Below are 17,697 nucleotides of genomic sequence, written 5' to 3'. Positions count from 1 at the left end.
ACTACACCTGTCAAGGAATGTATCAAGGAGTATTATGATTTTGAGACTAAAAATGCTTCCCAAAAATTGAAATATTTAAAGAAATGTGCCACTTCGGTGCCCAATACGTTGCAACCTCTTTGTGTTGTCAGAGACCTGCACTCCTAAAACTAATAAGGGCCATTCCGAGGGGAAAAACATTATATATGTGGGTATTAACTGCTGCTTGGGCACACAGCAGGGCTCAAAGGAAGGAGCACTGCGCTTTTTAGCTTTTGGGGTACAGGGACTTTCTGGGTGCCATGTTGTTTTTTCAGAGCCCTGGAGGTGCCAGTAAACTGAAATTCCCCAAGAACTGACCCCATTTTGTAAGGGCAATTTTAGGATCTCTGCAAAAGTGTCATGGCATCCAAAAACCAAATCGTCTAAGTCTGTGCTCCAAAAAACAAAATAAGCCTTCTTTCCTTCTGTATCCAGCTGTGCCCCAATATCTGTTTATACCCACATATGACATTACGTACATCAGGCATGTCAAACTCAGGGTACCCCAAGGGCCACATGAGTAACAAGAGGTTGTTGCGAGGGCCGCACACAGCAGCTAACGGCTAGGGCCTAGGGGACTGATCACTAATACCATGCATCGCAAAAATCCGGCATTTCTATTGCAGGCTACATAGAGTAGCCTACAATAGAAAGTATAGAATGACAGGCTGGAGCCTCACAAGGCTCCCAGCTGCCATAAAAATGCACGCAGGCCCCGAGAATCTTGCTCCGGGTGCCTGCGATTGCCAGTAAAATGGCACCTCAGTTAAAGCTGGCAGACACCATTATTGTGTTGGAGTGCTGGGGAAGGGTTGGAGTGCTGAAGGGGAGGGGGGGCTGGGGGAGGGGTGCTTCTTTATGTCTGGCCCTTCCTTGGGCCTGAGGACTGTTTTTTCCCACCCACTTGCAATTCTTGCACTTGGGGGTTAATAGGAGCACTACAGACTGTAATGCTCCAATTAACCCCCAAGTGAAAGAATTACAAGGTGGGTGGGAAAAAAAAAAAAGTCCTCAAGCCCAAGGAAGGGCCAGACAGACATCAAAAAGCCCCCCTCCCCCAGCACCCCAATCCTTCCCCAGCACTCCAAACCCCCCCCCCCCATCATCATCATCATCAATCTAGTATTTATTCCCTATCCGTAGGATAGGGGTTGAATACTTGAAAAATCACAATTTCTTCTGCAGAAGCTTACCTGCTTCTGCTCTTCAGCCTGCGCAGGCTTGTGAGACCACGTAAGACGCGGCACACCTTGGGTGCGGGCCTGATTACGTGGCCACATCACCCGGCGTGTGGGGAGGAGGGGGCGGAGAAGAGGGAGGAGGGGGCGGAGTAGAGGGAGGAGGGGGCAGAGTGGAGGGAGGAGGGGGCGGAGCGGAGCAGGCAGAAAGCAGGCAGGGAGACCTGCTCTCTGCGAAGGGTGAGGGGCAGCCGCTGGAGCAGTGCTGCGTCCAGCAAGGTCACCCCAATCCACCGCTCACTTTCCTTGTACATCTGCGGCCCGCACAAAAGTCTCAAACTTTGTCTTAGATATGCCTGTAAAGGGCCGCATGCGGCCCGCGGGCCCCATGTTTGACATGCCTGACGTATCCTGCCTGACGTATCCTGGGTACACCAGTGTCATACATGTGGCATAAACTGCAGTTTGGGCGCACAGCAGGGCGCAGAAGGGAAGGAGCGCTATGCGGCTTTTTGAGTACAGATTCAGATGTTTGGTATCTGAACGCCATGTCATGTTTGTAGAGCCTGTAAGGTACCAGAAAAGTGGATTCCCCAAAGGAGTGACCCCATTTTGAAAACTGCACCCCTCAAAGAATTTATCAGGGGGTGTAGTGAATATTAGTATCCCAGACGTGACTGCACAGCGGATGGCGAAGAGGGAAAGCACCAACCGAAGGTTAAGGAAAAGGGTGAGAGCTGTCGGTAACAGTTCTCACCTGCTTCCGATTCCGCCCGCTCAGCTAGTGATCAGCCGAGCGCTCCATGACGTACTATTATTTCATGATGTGTGAAGTACCTAGCGCCCATGAAGTAATAGTAAGTCATGGGTCGCTAAGGGGTTAATGATCTTGCTGGTGACTGCATTTTATTATTATTATTGTTTATTTATATAGCACCAATAATTCCATGGTGCTTTACATTTGGGGGTTACATACAGTACACAAAATATACAGGCAGATATAAAACTAACAGTGACCGACTGGCAGTGGGGTAGGGGGTAGAGTTCTAAGGAACTTCTGTAAGTCTCCCTGATGTTTAGCAGGTTTGGGAGTACCTGACAGCTCCGCACCTTTTTCCTTGTTAGGTGAGGGAAAGGAATGAGGTCAGTATGGTATTATCTCAGATAGAAGAGAGCATCTGACAGCTCAATGACATATGTGGAATCAAAGGAGGCAGGGTGATCTCCGCGAAGAGACTGGGCGTAGAGCCCCCTCTGGTGAAGATATATTGCTATATAAATAGGAATCTTCTATAACAGGGGTGCCCAATACGTCGATCGCGATCTACCGGTCGATCGCAATAGACGTATGGATTGATCGCGGGATGCAGCCAGGGATCCCCGGTGTCTGCTTGTTCACAGTGCAGGCTGAGAGTCAACTCTCAGTGCCACGCCCACAAGAAGCGGGGAGGAGAAGGAGTAACAGAGGGGTCAGTGAAAACAGTCCAGGTAAGAACTTCTTGCTACTCTGCTAAGAAGTGACTGTTACATTAATCTGCAGAGTGAGGACGAGCGCGGAAGAAAATTTCAAAGGGTTAACTTCAAAGGGTTAACTGGGGAGGAATAATGACATCCAAAAGCCTGGTGTGTACTGTTGTAGCTGCATGCTGTTAATCTGATATCTCCAAGGTGCAGATAAGATAAGTGTTCCTACCTCTTTCCAAGCTATGCCTTTTGGCAGGCAGATTGTGCTGGAATAGTTTTCTGGTGCCATATCACATTTGCAGAGCCCCTAAAGTACCAGGACAATGGAAACCCCTCAAAAGTGACCCTACTTATGAAACTACACTCCTCAAGGAATTTCTCAAGGGGTATTATCATTTTGAGCCTAAGTGTGCATCTCAAAAATTAATATACAAAATGAAGAGTTATTATTATTATTTTTTTTTTTTTTTTAAAAGAAATGCCATTTCGGTGCTCAGTACGTTGTACCCACTTTGTATCATCAGAGACATGTACTCAAAACTATTAAGTGGGCTATCCCGGGTACAAAAAAAGTTATATATATGGGTGTAAATTGCTACTTGGGCGCACAGCAGGGCCCAGAAGGGAAGGAGTTCTGCGCTTTTTAGCTTTCGGATATAGATTTAGAGGGACTTTCTGGATACCATGTAGTTTTTGCAGATCCCTGGAGGTGCCAGTAAATTGGAATTCCCCAAGAAGAAACGCCATTTTGTTGGGGCAATTTAAGGGTATCTGCAAATGTGACATGGCGTCCGAAAACCAAGTAAACCTTCAGTCCAAAAGCACATAGTATTCCTTCAAATCTGCACTCTGCTATGTGCCCAAACGGCAGTGTATGCCCACATGTATGACACTGGTGTACCCCAGATAACATACTTAATGCCATATGTGGGTATAAACTACTAACTGGGCACAGAAAGAAAGTAGTGAGATGCGGCTTTTGGAGAGCAGATTTAGAGGTTTGTATCTGGACGCCATGTCATGTTTGTAGAGCCTGTAAGGTACCAGAAAAGTGGAATTCTCAAGGAGTGACCCCATTTTGAAAACTGCACCCCTCAAAGAATTTATCAGGGGGTGTAGTGAGTATTAGTTTCCCAGACGTGAATGCGCAGTGGATGGTGAAGACTGAATTATGTAAACTGTGTGGAGTACATTGCAAACACAAAATTCCCTACTATGTCCGCAGTAGATCCTATGATCCTTTTGGGGGAAGGTCATGCTTGGTCACTTCTGGTATATTTTCCCTTGTAAGCTCTAAATCTCGGGCGTTCCCATAGCTTATATATTCCCTTTCTGCCGCTGCCAGTTGTGTTCTAATGATTTTGTTAGAGTAATTCTATTTCCTTATATGTGTACTTAAATTGTTATATGACAATGGTCTGTATCTTTCTTAACCAGAGCGAGTCTGAATCCATTTTGTGCGGATTATGTAATATTTTCACATTGTGTAACATTGCAAAATGTTCTTTTCATCCATATATGGATGATAGTGTGGAGGATGTCAGTTTGTGTAAACCTCAATTTTGGATACCAGACGTGCTCACCACCACCATTTTGTATTTCAGACATGTGGTCTTGTACAACTCACCTTTGTTTAGAGAGCTCACAACCCCCCTCAGAGGGATGTGACCACTCTCCAGTTTCTCATCCAATAGACATGCGCCAGGACTATTGTTACAACTTATACACCAATCATATTATGCTAATTATGCAAGTAAATCCTCTTCCTGCCTATGCAATGTATTATATACTTCATCATTAAAACAGAACCACCATTTACACCACAGATGAGTGTATTTTCTCCCATATCCCTAGCATATGCTACCATGTCTTTAACAATTTCGACTTCAATACGGTGATACTTAGAACGGATTGCGCTCACGATCGTGATAGACTGGACACTCATAGCCAGCTTGTTTCCTATTTAGGGAATTAGATATTATCATTTTCATACAAAGAGACGAAACCACAGAACCCAAGGATGGTTACAAGAAGTCGTTAAGATGGTTATACAGACCCACAGTATTTGTTCGTCATAGAAGTGACGTGTATTCTTGCTGAGTTTCCCAAAATAGTTATTCATGAGGCTTAAAGTGATACCAATGGACAGCGGTATTTCGATGGAGCTGCTTTATGTATCTCAGCTGATAAAATTAACGGTTTCTGTGTGGAACCTCGCAGAGCTCTGCCCGACCATACGTCATCAAGGTGTCCGTTAGGTGATTGCTACCGGTAACAATCTGACCATATAATCTACCTGGGGTAAGATCATTGACTACTTTGACAATTTGGTGATTTTGGGGTTTTTTGTCTTCATGTTGCTAGATGCTATATTTTTCTTAATTTTTTGGTGATGTGGCCATATAAGGGCGTGTTTTTTTTGTGGGATGAGATGTATTTTGTAATGATATCATTTTTGGGTGCCTATAGCTTACAGAATAAATTTACCGTATTTTTCGGACTATAAGACGCACTTTTTTCCCCAAAAATTTGGGGGGAAAAGAAGGGTGCGTCTTATAGTCCGAATGTGGCCGCCCGGCATCCGCTGTAATAGAGAGGCGGATGCCGGCGAGGGATAGACGTCGGCAGAGGTGCCGGGACCTGAGACATCGCTGCCCTGCCCTGCATGAAGCCAGCAGCGGGAGGAGAGATGCTGCTATTCCGCTCCTCCGTCCCCCCGCCGGGAATATCAGCATCGCTGCTGGCTTCATGCAGGACAGCGATGTCTCAGGCCCCGGCACCTGTGCCGGCATCTATCCCTCGCCGGCATCCGCCTCTCTAGTACAGCGGATGCCAGGTCTGTATTGGCGGCCCCTTCTCCCCCGGGGCCGGTCCCCACCGGCCCCATACCTGTAAAGTTGCAGGCCGGCTCCTGCGTGGCGATATCGCAGGAGCCGACCTGTTCGGGTGACAGCCGGGAGCCTAATGAAGGCTCCCAGGCCTGTCACTGCTATATTAGTATTGCGGCTGGGTCTATGGGTTTAATTATCCCATGTCCCAAAATTGTCAAGCTATAAAAATATTTCTTGTACAAAGTAGTTTGTACCAATTTTTGCTCACCTTCCAAGTAAGATTGAACATGAGTGATCCAAATTCTAAACCCTAAAAATAGTGTAAAGAGGGATTTTGGTGTACTCACCTGTAAAATCCTTTTCTCGTTGTTTCACCGGGGGACACAGCAACCATGGGTATAGACCTGGTCACTAGGACGCGGACACTAGGAAAGAAAAAACAGTTGGCTCCGCCCACACAGGCTATACCCTCCCACTGACAGTGCACTCAGTCAGTTTTGTACCACGGCAGTAGGAGAGAGTCCAAAAAAAAAAAAAAAAAAAAGAATATGGAACCAACAGAAATAAAATCCTGTACATCAAATAACAACGGGTGGGACCTGTGTCCCACAGTGAAACAACAAGAAAAGGATTTTACAGGTGAGTACAGCAAAATCTTGTTTTCTCGTAATATTTCACTGGGGGACACAGCAACCATAGGATGTCCAACATCAGTTCCCGAGGGAGGGAAAAACAGACAGTCCTGAGAACAAACAGCACACTGTCGCTTGCAGCACCCTCCAACCAACTGGCATTGGCAGAAGACACAGAAAAAATCTGGTAAAAATTTAGTGAAAGAAAGTGACCCGAAGTCCAGGAAACAGCCTGCACCAGCAAACAGAAGACTGAAGCCAAACCGCCCCGGAGGCACCGACAGCCCTCGTAGCGTAAGCTGCTACACAGAAAGTCGAACCATTACCCTTTAGCCATAAGGCTTCCTAATGACAGACCGAATCCATCCAAGATGAACCCCCTGGAAGCGGCAAGCCCTTCCTAGATCTCTCTAATGAGAGTCTGAAAAACCGGCCGCCCAGAACAACATCCAGGCAGTGGAAGGCGCTCACAAGGGTGCTTAGGCTCCGGCCAAAAATACGGCAAGACAATGTCCTCATTAATGAGAATAGTGGATGCCACCTAGTAAGAAAAGATGGTGGCGGATGAAGACCACCTTGCCCTGTGAAGAAATATGAAGGGAAAATTGGCGCGACAAGCTGCCAGCTCAGAGCCCTACAAAAAGACGTGATTACAACAAGAAGAAAAGCGGAACAAGCTTTTCTTTAGAGGCTCAAAGGAAGAGCCTGAAGCACCTCAAGAATGAGGTAAAGATATTAAGGATCAACTGGAAGCCGGAAGGAGGGACCAACTGCGCCATACCCTGGAAAAATGCATTTTTTTTTTTTTTTTTACCTGAGCGCAGAAAACAGGGCCTACAGGAAGAGAAAGGAAGCGCAGATATCTTACCCTTCATGGAGAAGCCCAGACCCTGATCTTGGTGTCCAGGGTGCAGAGTGTGAAAAAAGGCCCTCAGTTGCAACAAATAAACTGGAGGGAGGATGCCTTCCTGACCACGATCCCAGAACATTCTGGACTAGTAACCCTGCATCCCCCCGAAAGGATGGCGTCGGCAATGACAGCTGCCTGTGGATGGAAGACAAGGCATCCCCAGGATAAATCAAGGGAGAAGTGCCATACATCAAGTTCAATCCAGCTGAACCGTTGAAGAAGATCCATAGAGATCTGCAACTGGAGAGATTGTCCGTCCTGGAGAGGAGCCTTGACTAGAAGCACTTCGAAGTACGGGAAAACAGCCACACCTCTGGGTCGGAACACAGCCATGCACAACGCACAAAGGAATTCACCCAGTTCCATAAAGGCAACTACGAATAGCCGACATTCCATGCGAAAGATTAGAACTTTCAACAAACCTGTTGAGAGACTTCAGTTCCAGAATAGAACAGAGAGGACCGTCCCTTCTTTGGAATAGTAAGTAGGCTGAAACAGAACCCTGGAACATAGAGAAGCAGGCACGGGTGCAATCACCCCCTGCCACTGAAGCCTCCCGAACCCAGGCAAGTCAAATCTGCCAGAAGGCGAGACGATGATTCCCCATTCGAAGATCCCCGGGCAGGGGAAAACCTAAATGCATATTGGGGTTAATCAGATCAGATCAGACCAGGAAGGCTAGAGCAGGTACACCAGACAGGTCTAGAGCAAGCAGGAGGAAACATTCTCCTGAGCAACAGCCTTAGGGTTCTCTGAGTCTGAAGAGAATCACAAACATCACGGGCAAACTCCTGCATATTAGCAGCTCCGAATGTGCCCGGCTAGAACTCCGGCTAGGAGTCAGCAGTGTCCCCAAAAACACAAGGCAAGCAGGGGGAGATGTCCTCCTGAGCCACAGCCCTAGGGTTCTCCATTATTTGGAAATATCCTAACTTGTACACGTAGCAGCTGGTACCAAAGTGCCTGGCCAGAACTCCGGTTCGGACTCAGAGGCGTCCCCCAAATTAAACAAAAGTAAACAGGAAGATTTCTTAGCCCGCTTACCACCACTGCTGCTGACTGTGCAAACTGGGGCATCCATCTGGGTGGGCAACAGCTACAAGACACCGCCATAGACTGATCAAGTCTGGCCAAGTTACTAAAGAGTGGGGAGGAACGCCCAAACCAGTGAGGGGACTTAATGAGAGGGAAAGCTAGGGGACATTAAGAACAGTCTGAGCGAAGCTACAGAAACAAAGCATAGATACAGCCTGTACACAAGGACACTTAGCTTGCAGCTGGAACACGCAAAACGTGACAACAGCGGGGTCAACGGGACCCAGGGAGACTCCACATGAGCAAGTATGGCAGCAAAAAGAAACAACAACCCCAAAGGGGCACCTACCAAACTCCTGGAAAGAGACCCTCCTCACCGCTGCGGATGAGCTGCACAAGAAGTTGAGACTGCAAAAGGAAGAACAGACCTTAGAACAGGAAGCATTAAACAAGGCCCTACCTACAAGGTTCCTGCCCAAGAGGCGGGAGGAAACACCCAGGCCCACCTACCGCCCCAAGGGCAGCCTCCAGGCTCAGGAAAGCCCACTTACCGGTCCGGCGTCTTCAGGCGCCACAAAATCACCCCCCAGCAACAGGGGACTGGGTGACTGTGGGGCACTCTGTACTAGAGTGCTTGCGCCTGCAGGGGGTATGACCAGTGTAGCATATACACTGACAACCCCCTGCCCCTGAAAAAGAGAAGAAAAATAAAAACGATGCAAGACAGAAAGACCTCAGGTCGCGACTGCCTCCTACGACACTAGGAAAAAAAAACTGACTGAGTGCACTGTCAGTGGGAGGGTATAGCTTGTGTGGGCGGAGCCAACTGTTTTTCTTTCCTAGTGTCCGCCTCCTAGTGACCAGGTCTATACCCATGGTTGCTTTGTCCCCCAGTGAAATATTACGAGAAATAAAAACAATACCTCATGGGCAAAGTCCTCTAGTCCCCTATACCAGTTTGCCACTGTTACTTTATTGTTGTTTTGTGCTTGAGTATTTAGTTTTTTTTCTGTGTAGACCATATTCAAACGTAATGCACCATGAAAAAAAACAGGAAAATAAACATCATTACCTTTGTCTGGAGAATCTGCTGAGGAAAGTCACACATTGCATTTGTCAACCACCCCTCCAGACTCTTTGCAAAATTCCTAATAGCCTGAGTCAAAGTACCTATGATAAAAGGAGGAGACTGGAATTAAAACAAAATGTTGAACTACATAGGACTGTTTAGAACCAGTTTATTCAAATACATTGCTCAATGGTTGCCGGTTTACAAAAATTCATAACACCACCAAGGCATAGTTATAATTTTTAAGTGCAATAGAACTCAATGTTTAGACTTAATGGATTATTTCAGGTATTAATGCAAAATTTCTAAGTATACATTCAGATTAGCCAGATTAATTTTATATACTTACTGGGCACAGGACGCAAAACATCTGGAATAAGAATTTCCACAAGGGCTTGATACAGGATGTGGTCACAGCTTCTCATCCATCTCATAATGGGGTCATATTTGCACATAATCATAAATTTGTCCTTTGGGATGACCGCCTCTGGTTCCTCATCACTGTGCAATAAGACAACTCTATTGTTACTCAATTCTATTATTGACATTGGTTCCACCTTTCAATAAAAGGTAACCTCAAAATTAATTTTTCCATGGATCAATTTTAAAACAATTGATTGGTTGAGATACTGCACTTCAAGCTTTTTTTTTTTTTTTTTTTTTTTTTTTTTAAAAAAAAGGGGGGGGGGGGCGCTTTGATGCTTACCATGAAAAAGGTTGATGTGCATAATCAATTTCAGTAGGTTTTTTTTTTATTTATTTTTTATAGCAGACTCAAATCATTGAAGAAATAAATAAATTAGTTGAATTCATCCCCAGCTGCTTCTGTACAGATTCTGCCGAAGTCCATTGCTGGTCTGGTTTCTGGCCCCTCAACACACAGGAAATGCCACCCAGCTAGTCAGTGGCTGAAAGGTAATTTTCTATGTGTTGAGAGAGCAGGAAAGACACCAATGAACAACAAAGTGAAACTAGTTCAAAATATCCAAACACCATAATTTTTGATCTCCTACCTTGCCAATGTGGTAGAACCATCTGGAGAGGTTGGCTTTGAGTTCCAAAACGCCTGCCATAGCTTCTCAATATACTGGAACTGTAGATTCATGACCACATCAATAGTTGCCTGCAGATAAAGATAGATTTTGCCTTGTCAGACAATTCAACATGAAAAATAAATATTTCACTATCAGTTGTATAAAGTTTAATGCGCGGCTCACTCAGGGCACAAGGTAAAAGAAGAACACTAACCTCACAGTGTCGCCGGTACAAGAGTTGCAAATTCTTTATATCTGCCATTGTAATGCCGTCGGGTAAGAGCACGGTGCCCAGATCTGGTGAAGGGAAATCTGGGAACACATGGGAAATATCTAAAAGCAAAAAAAAAAAAAAAAGAAAAGACAAATTACGTGATAGCTTTCTGTCTCCAAAGGGCAAAAAGCCTAGAATACCTGACCTAACTTTTCAGACACATTAAAATGTGCTACTAAGCACTGCTATGACTTACCAATAAATTGCTGATGATGCTGGCTCTGGGCAGCTACAGACTGCTCTGGAGAAGTGTGCTGGCTGCTATTTGCAGTGTTTTCTAGCATACCTTCCATCTTTTGTGAAGGTCTGAATCTACTCAAAAGAGATCAGCGAATGAAAAAAAATTAATAGGTTTTAATTGAACCATTAAAGAGGTCAGTCATCATAACGCAGCACATCAACCCAACCCACAGATATAAATATGGTACAGAAACATGAAAATAGTGAAAAAAGTTAACTAACCTTTGCTTCTGATGAATGGGCTGCTGTCTCATTGCCATATATTGGGTGTCTTCTTGAAGTCGGTTCAAAGGAGAATCAGGTTTCAGTCGTATACCATAATAGTGGTATTTAGAGTTCCCCCTGTTATTTAAAAAAAAAAAAAAAGAAAACTCTGTATACTCTTCCAAAGTGTACATATTAGAATATATCACTATCGCTGGCTATTTTCTTCCTCCTACCTCTTTCATAAAGTTATAATCACAGTGAAATTTCTGCTGAAACAGTCTTGCATAGAAGTCAATGGAGAGGGAAAGGGGGGAGCAGGAGATCACAGAGTGAGAGATGAGAGAGACAGGCACAAATCTATGGGCTACTGGAGCTAAATAGTAAGTTTCCATGCCAAATATTGCCCTATAGGACATTGATTGTTCTGAGTGGGAGAGAAAAACTTAAAAGACAAACCCTATTCTTTCCTGGGAGACAACATAGGCATATAGTGTCAAACCAACAATTCAAAAAGAAAAAATTAGTAAGGGCACGCAGAGGGGGAGACTGGAAAAACAAAAACAAAAAAAAAAAGTGAAAGAGTGTGGTCAATTCGAAAAAAACCCCAAGATCTCAATGTTGCATACTAACCTGGTGCCAAGACGTCGTGTCCGCAGCCCCATAAACACAGAGCGTATCAATTTGCCAAATGAAGCTGCATTAACTGGATCCAACTTGTGCTCCTGGCAATGTCGCAGATAATGGTTGTACAAAGAGCTTCTAGGAAGGCTCACGCCATCGGCGGTTTCATAGTTGTCCAACAACCACTGGAGCTGCAAAAATAATAGTAGAAAGTGGGTGGAAATAGTGTAAACTTCAGGATATTTTAACCATCAAAAGAATTAGCTTTAGTATAGGAAAACAAACCACCAAAACCACATTTACAAATGTTATATTGCACAAAATAAAAGAGCAAAATTAGTCACATCTTGGAACACCAGGAAAATGTACTAGAAGAGAACAGTGGTAGTGGCAGAAGCATACAAGTCTGCATGAGGGCCTTTAGGTGGCTGCTATTTTGCTCTAAATGCAAATGTATTCTGCATTATTTTATAGGGAGGAAAGAATTTTTGTTTGTAATGTATTCAGCCTTGTGTATGCTCTTCCCAAACGTCCGCCTCAACTTTATTTTCAGCTAGCTTAACGTCATCTAAAAATTTCAGGAAATCTGCTGAATAAAGCAGGATTATTTGAATAATCCCAATAAATCATAAATTTGAAATTGTTTTGTGTTACTTCAACAGAAAGATACCAAACTAATCCAAATGCATTATAGCATTGTACTCTTGCTTTGGTGTTTCTCCCTAACTATTAGAAAATGTTAAAGTAATTTTCTTTCACTTTCATGGATAATTAACTCACAGTAGCTAGGTCATTTACTGTCAGTTAATTATCCACTGAAAGATGATTACTACATGCATTAACATGGCGGAAAATGAAGAGCAATTTGTGTTTGTCTTCTGCCTTAGATTCCTCTTCACTCTCCAGCTCCGCGCACCCCGTGGCATGTTTACTCCATTATTGGTCCCAGACTCCAAATCATCACCACTCTTGCACCACAGTTTCCGCAGTTTAATCAGCTGAGTAACCCATGAAAACTATGGGGAGGGGGGGGGGGGCAGATTCAGACATCAATTTGGAGCAGATTTTGAAAATGGAATCTCTCAAAATGAGCTCGAAACTCCTCCATGTAAACATAGCCTTAAACACAGACCTTCCTTCTAGCCAAGATTTGTCACATGATCAAAATTCTTATAGCTAGTGGTTAAAAAGAAGGCTTACAAATCTACTCCCTAAAACTCACAAGAGAACTTGGTAAACAAATGGTCATTTACGGTCAGATGCAGAGTAAAATTTGAACATTATGCGCAAGGGATGCAAAAGAACCCATGTGCTGGTACTTGAAGGTGCCCGAATGCCATTCTGCCACATACAGTCACTATTACAAATTTATTTTCAAGAGACATATAAAACTTTCACAATACAGTGATAAGTTTACAATATTCCAAGCAGAACAATTTTCTACACATTCTGAAATGAAATATGACTATAGTAAAATACTGTGCAAAGAGTTATAAACAAGCATGCCCATAAAGCTCTTAGGACAGACAGCACTTCCTAAGTGAGCAGACTGTGAAGTTAGAAGTGAACTTACATGGCTGTTGAGCAAGCTGCTTTTGTGAGAGGTAATGCCTTCATTTTTTTGAAGATTTTCAATCGCCATTTCAAGCTACAGAGAAAGCATGCAAAAACAAAGGAAATATCAGACGGAGCTCTGAATACGTACGGGAGCAGGAGTGGGCACATATCAGCTGAAAAAGCTTTTTGCTTCTGCTACATGCACTAAAGGATTTAAAAGAACTTATAGAATTATAACACTGGAAGAAGCAGGTAGATTATTTATAATAAATTCAGTGTTAGATGACAGACAGTTACTGGGTGTGCAGAACACAACATCCATACAAGAAGCAATGTTTAACTACAGGATCATATAGGCAAGGTAGAGGTGATACATTTATAGAATACAGAAAAGTGAAAAGTGTGTTTGCTGATGTTAACTACTCCATATACACATTATAAGCATTATTTAAACAGTTGTTTTTTTTAAAGATTGCCAGACTTTACACAATGTAAAATGAAGAACATGAAATGAACAGAAAGATGTCAGGCTCACCAAATAATATATTGCTCACTGTTGCTTTATTTAGGAGGGCCTGTTTATAAGAGAAAACTCAGGAAACCTAATTTAAATATAGAGTGCCTACAAGTAGTATTCAACCCCCTGCAGATTTAGCAGGTTTACACATTCGGAATTAACTTGGCATTGTGACATTTGGACTGTAGATCAGCCTGGAAGTGTGAAATGCACTGCAGCAAAAAAGAATGTTATTTCTTTGTTTAATTTTTTTTTAAAATTGTGAAAAGTTTATTCAGAGGGTCATTTATTATTCAACCCCTCAAACCACCAGAATTCTGTTTGGTTCCCCTAAAGTATTAAGAAGTAGTTCAGGCACAAAGAACAATGAGCTTCACATGTTTGGATTAATTATCTCTTTTTCCAGCCTTTTCTGACTATTTAAGACCCTCCCCAAACTTGTGAACAGCACTCATACATGGTCAACATGGGAAAGACAAAGGAGCATTCCAAGGTCATCAGAGACAAGATCGTGGAGGGTCACAAGGCTGGCAAGGGGTACAAAACCCTTTCCAAGGAGTTGGGCCTACCTGTCTCCACTGTTGGGAGCATCATCCGGAAGGGGAAGGCTTATGGAACTACTGTTAGCCTTCCAAGGCCTGGACAGCCTTTGAAAGTTTCCTCCCGTGCCGAGGCCAGGCTTGTCCGAAGAGTCAAGGCTAACCCAAGGACAACAATGAAGGAGCTCCGGGAAGATCTCATGGCAGTGGGGACATTGGTTTCAGTCAATACCATAAGTAACGTACTCCACCGCAATGGTCTCCGTTCCAGACGAGCCCGTAAGGTACCTTTACTTTCAAAGCGTCATGTCAAGGCTCGTCTACAGTTTGCTCATGATCACTTGGAGGACTCTGAGACAGACTGGTTCAAGGTTCTCTGGTCTGATGAGACCAAGATCGAGATCTTTGGTGCCAACCACACACGTGACGTTTGGAGACTGGATGGCACTGCATACGACCCCAAGAATACCATCCCTACAGTCAAGCATGGTGGTGGCAGCATCATGCTGTGGGGCTGCTTCTCAGCCAAGGGGCCTGGCCATCTGGTCTGCATCCATGGGAAGATGGATAGCACGGCCTACCTGGAGATTTTGGCCAAGAACCTCCGCTCCTCCATCAAGGAGCTTAAGATGGGTCGTCATTTCATCTTCCAACAAGACAACGACCCAAAGCACACAGCCAAGAAAACCAAGGCCTGGTTCAAGAGGGAAAAAAATCAAGGTGTTGCAGTGGCCTAGTCAGTCTCCTGACCTTAACCCAATTGAAAACTTGTGGAAGGAGCTCAAGATTAAAGTCCACATGAGACACCCAAAGAACCTAGATAACTTGGAGAAGATCTGCATGGAGGAGTGGGCCAAGATAACTCCAGAGACCTGTGCCGGCCTGATCAGGTCTTATAAAAGACGATTATTAGCTGTAATTGCAAACAAGGGTTATTCCACAAAATATTAAACCTAGGGGTTGAATAATAATTGACCCACACTTTTATGTTTAAAATTTATTAAATTTTAACTGAGCAACATAACTTTTTGGTTTGTAAGATTTATGCATCTGTTAATAAATCCTGCTCTTGTTTGAAGTTTGAAGGCTCTAACTTATTTGCATCTTATCAAACCTGCTAAATCTGCAGGGGGTTGAATACTACTTGTAGGCACTGTATTTGAGACAATTTTTTTTATCAATATTCAACAAAACAATGCTTACATGGTCACTAACTTTTCGATAACTTTGTCTCATTTACTACAGCAGGTGATTCTGGATCAAAAACCAAGGTACTTTAAAATGTTGCCATTTCTGCCTGAAAAACCACTCTGAAAGATCTTGCCATTAACAGTCTCTTAATTTGCAGTTCACTCCTTATTACTAGGGAAGCCCCGTCTCTAGATATATCAAGCTTAAAACAGCTTCTCAGTGAGTGGAAGAAGGAGAGACAGTTCTGTTTTCAAACAGTAAATGCAAAATGATGGGGTTGGTTTTCCCTCACAGTACATCAGCAAACAGCCTTCTCCATGCACTGGACTGAACTTATCACAACTTTCAAAATAAATACCAAATTTTTCAGACTATTAGACACAATTTTATTCCCCCAAATCTGAGAGGAAAACGTGGGTGGGTCTAATAGTCTGAATATGGGGTCTATTGGCGGGAGCGGGAAGCAGGGGGGAGGGGGAAAGAGAAGAGGGTTGGTACGGAGGAGCGGGGACTATGATCAGCCTCAATAGTAATGTACAGAATTTTCCACAGACTGCAATACAGTTATATTGCAGTCTATGGGGCTTGCAATGATTGCAGGTTCCAGCCCTTTAGAGACAGCTGACAAAGCAGTATAAAAAAAAAAAAAAAAAAAAAAAAAAAAAAGGTTTTAAAAGAAATATAAAAAATGTTTAAAGTTCTAAATCACTTCCTTTCTCTAGAATACATATAAAAGTACAAGAAACAAAAGAACATTTCAGAGCATATACAAAAGTAAAAAAGTTTTTATTGAGTCTACTTTTAAAGAGGACCTTTCACCACTTTTGGGCACATGCAGTGTTATATACTGCTGGAAAGCTGACAGTGCGCTGAATTCAGCGCACTGTCGGCTTTCCCGATCTGTGCCCGCTGTAAAGAGCTTACGGTTTCGGTACCGTAGTGCTCTATGGTCAGAAGGGCGTTTCTGACCATTAGCCAGAGACGTCCTTCTGCCTCGCGGCGCCTATTGCGCTGTTCTGTGGAGCGGGGAGGAACGTCCCCTCCCTCTCCTGATAATGCTCGTCTATGGACGAGCGCTGTGAGCAGAGGGAAGGGGCGTTCCTCCCCGCTCCACAGCACAGCGTGATAGGCGCCGCGAGGCAGAAGGACGTCTCTGGCTAATGGTCAGAAACGCCCTTCTGACCATAGAGCACTACGGTACCGGCACCGTAAGCTCTTTACAGCGGGCACAGATCGGGAAAGCCGACAGTGCGCTGAATTCAGCGCACTGTCAGCTTTCCAGCAGTATATAACACTGCATGTGCCCAAAAGTGGTGAAAGGTCCTCTTTAAAAGCACGGATGAAAAAACACATACAGGACAAAAATGTAAATATCATGGTGGTTCTTTGTTTTTTTTTATCCCTATCGGCATATATTGACAAAATGTTTGCATTTCCTCATAATATTTCTGTGTCAATATATTTGCCACGTGATATACAGTATACACCGTATTTTTCGGACTATAAGACGCACTTTTTTCCCCAAAAATTTGGGGGGAAAAGAAGGGTGCGTCTTATAGACCGAATGTGGCGCCTGGCATCCGCTTTGAGAGACGAATGCCGGCAAGGGATAGATGCAGGTGCCGGGGCCTGCGACATCGCTGCGCTCCTCTGCCCTGCATGAAGCCAGCAGCAGGGGCGATGCTATTCCGCTCCTCCGTCCCCCCGCCGCTAGCTTCATGCAGGGCAGAGGAGCGTAGCGATGTCTCAGGCCCCTGTGCCAGCGTCTATCCCTCCCCGGCATCCGCCTCTCTAGCACAGTGGATGCCGGGTCAGTATCGGTGGCCCCTTCTCCCCCGGGGCCGGTCCCCACCGGCCCCGTACCTGTGAAGTTGCAGGCCGGCTCCTGCGCGGCGATATCGCAGGAGCTAACCTGTTCGGGTGACAGCCGGGAGCCTAATGAGGCTCCCAGGCCTGTCACTGCTATATATTAGTATTGCGGCTGGGTCTATGACCAGCCGTAATACTAATAGAAAGAATGTCCCATAGACGGCAATACAGTTGTATTGCCGGCTATGGGACTTGCAATCAAGTGACCGCAGGTTCAAGCCCCCGGGGGGGAATAAAATAGTAAAAAAAAAAAAAAAGAAAAAAAAAAAAAGCTTTAAAAATATATAATAAAAATATGAAATAAATAAAAGTTCTAAATCACCTCCTGTCCCTAGAATATATATATATAAAAGTAGAAAATCATATATCATAAACCACCGAGTTTTTTTTCAATAAAAGGTGATCTAAGCAATAGATATTCCCCAAAATGGTAGAACTAAAAAGTACTTCTGGCCCCGCAAAAAAAAACACTCTATGCGTCCCCGTACAGCTGCAGGGTCACCTGTCA

General features: G+C 44.2%; 1 protein-coding gene across 2 annotated transcripts in view; it reads right to left on the bottom strand.

Annotated features, from left to right (window-relative positions):
* The window catches only part of RFX2 (regulatory factor X2), a 243,554-nt gene that overhangs the window by 80,982 nt on the left and 144,875 nt on the right, over positions 1–17,697 (bottom strand). For both annotated transcript variants that reach the window (XM_075283158.1, XM_075283166.1), the window contains exons 5-12: positions 13,090–13,164; positions 11,526–11,707; positions 10,911–11,030; positions 10,645–10,760; positions 10,389–10,507; positions 10,154–10,263; positions 9,490–9,641; positions 9,144–9,241 (exon numbers count right to left, since the gene is read on the bottom strand). In XM_075283158.1, coding sequence (XP_075139259.1) covers positions 9,144–9,241; positions 9,490–9,641; positions 10,154–10,263; positions 10,389–10,507; positions 10,645–10,760; positions 10,911–11,030; positions 11,526–11,707; positions 13,090–13,164 — 972 coding nt within the window. The remainder of the gene's footprint in view (positions 1–9,143; positions 9,242–9,489; positions 9,642–10,153; positions 10,264–10,388; positions 10,508–10,644; positions 10,761–10,910; positions 11,031–11,525; positions 11,708–13,089; positions 13,165–17,697) is intronic.

The sequence above is a fragment of the Leptodactylus fuscus genome, chromosome 1 (assembly GCF_031893055.1).
Source record: "Leptodactylus fuscus isolate aLepFus1 chromosome 1, aLepFus1.hap2, whole genome shotgun sequence".
In the NCBI taxonomy this organism is placed as follows: Eukaryota; Metazoa; Chordata; class Amphibia; order Anura; family Leptodactylidae; genus Leptodactylus; species Leptodactylus fuscus.
This window is presented reverse-complemented; position numbering and strand designations above follow the sequence as displayed.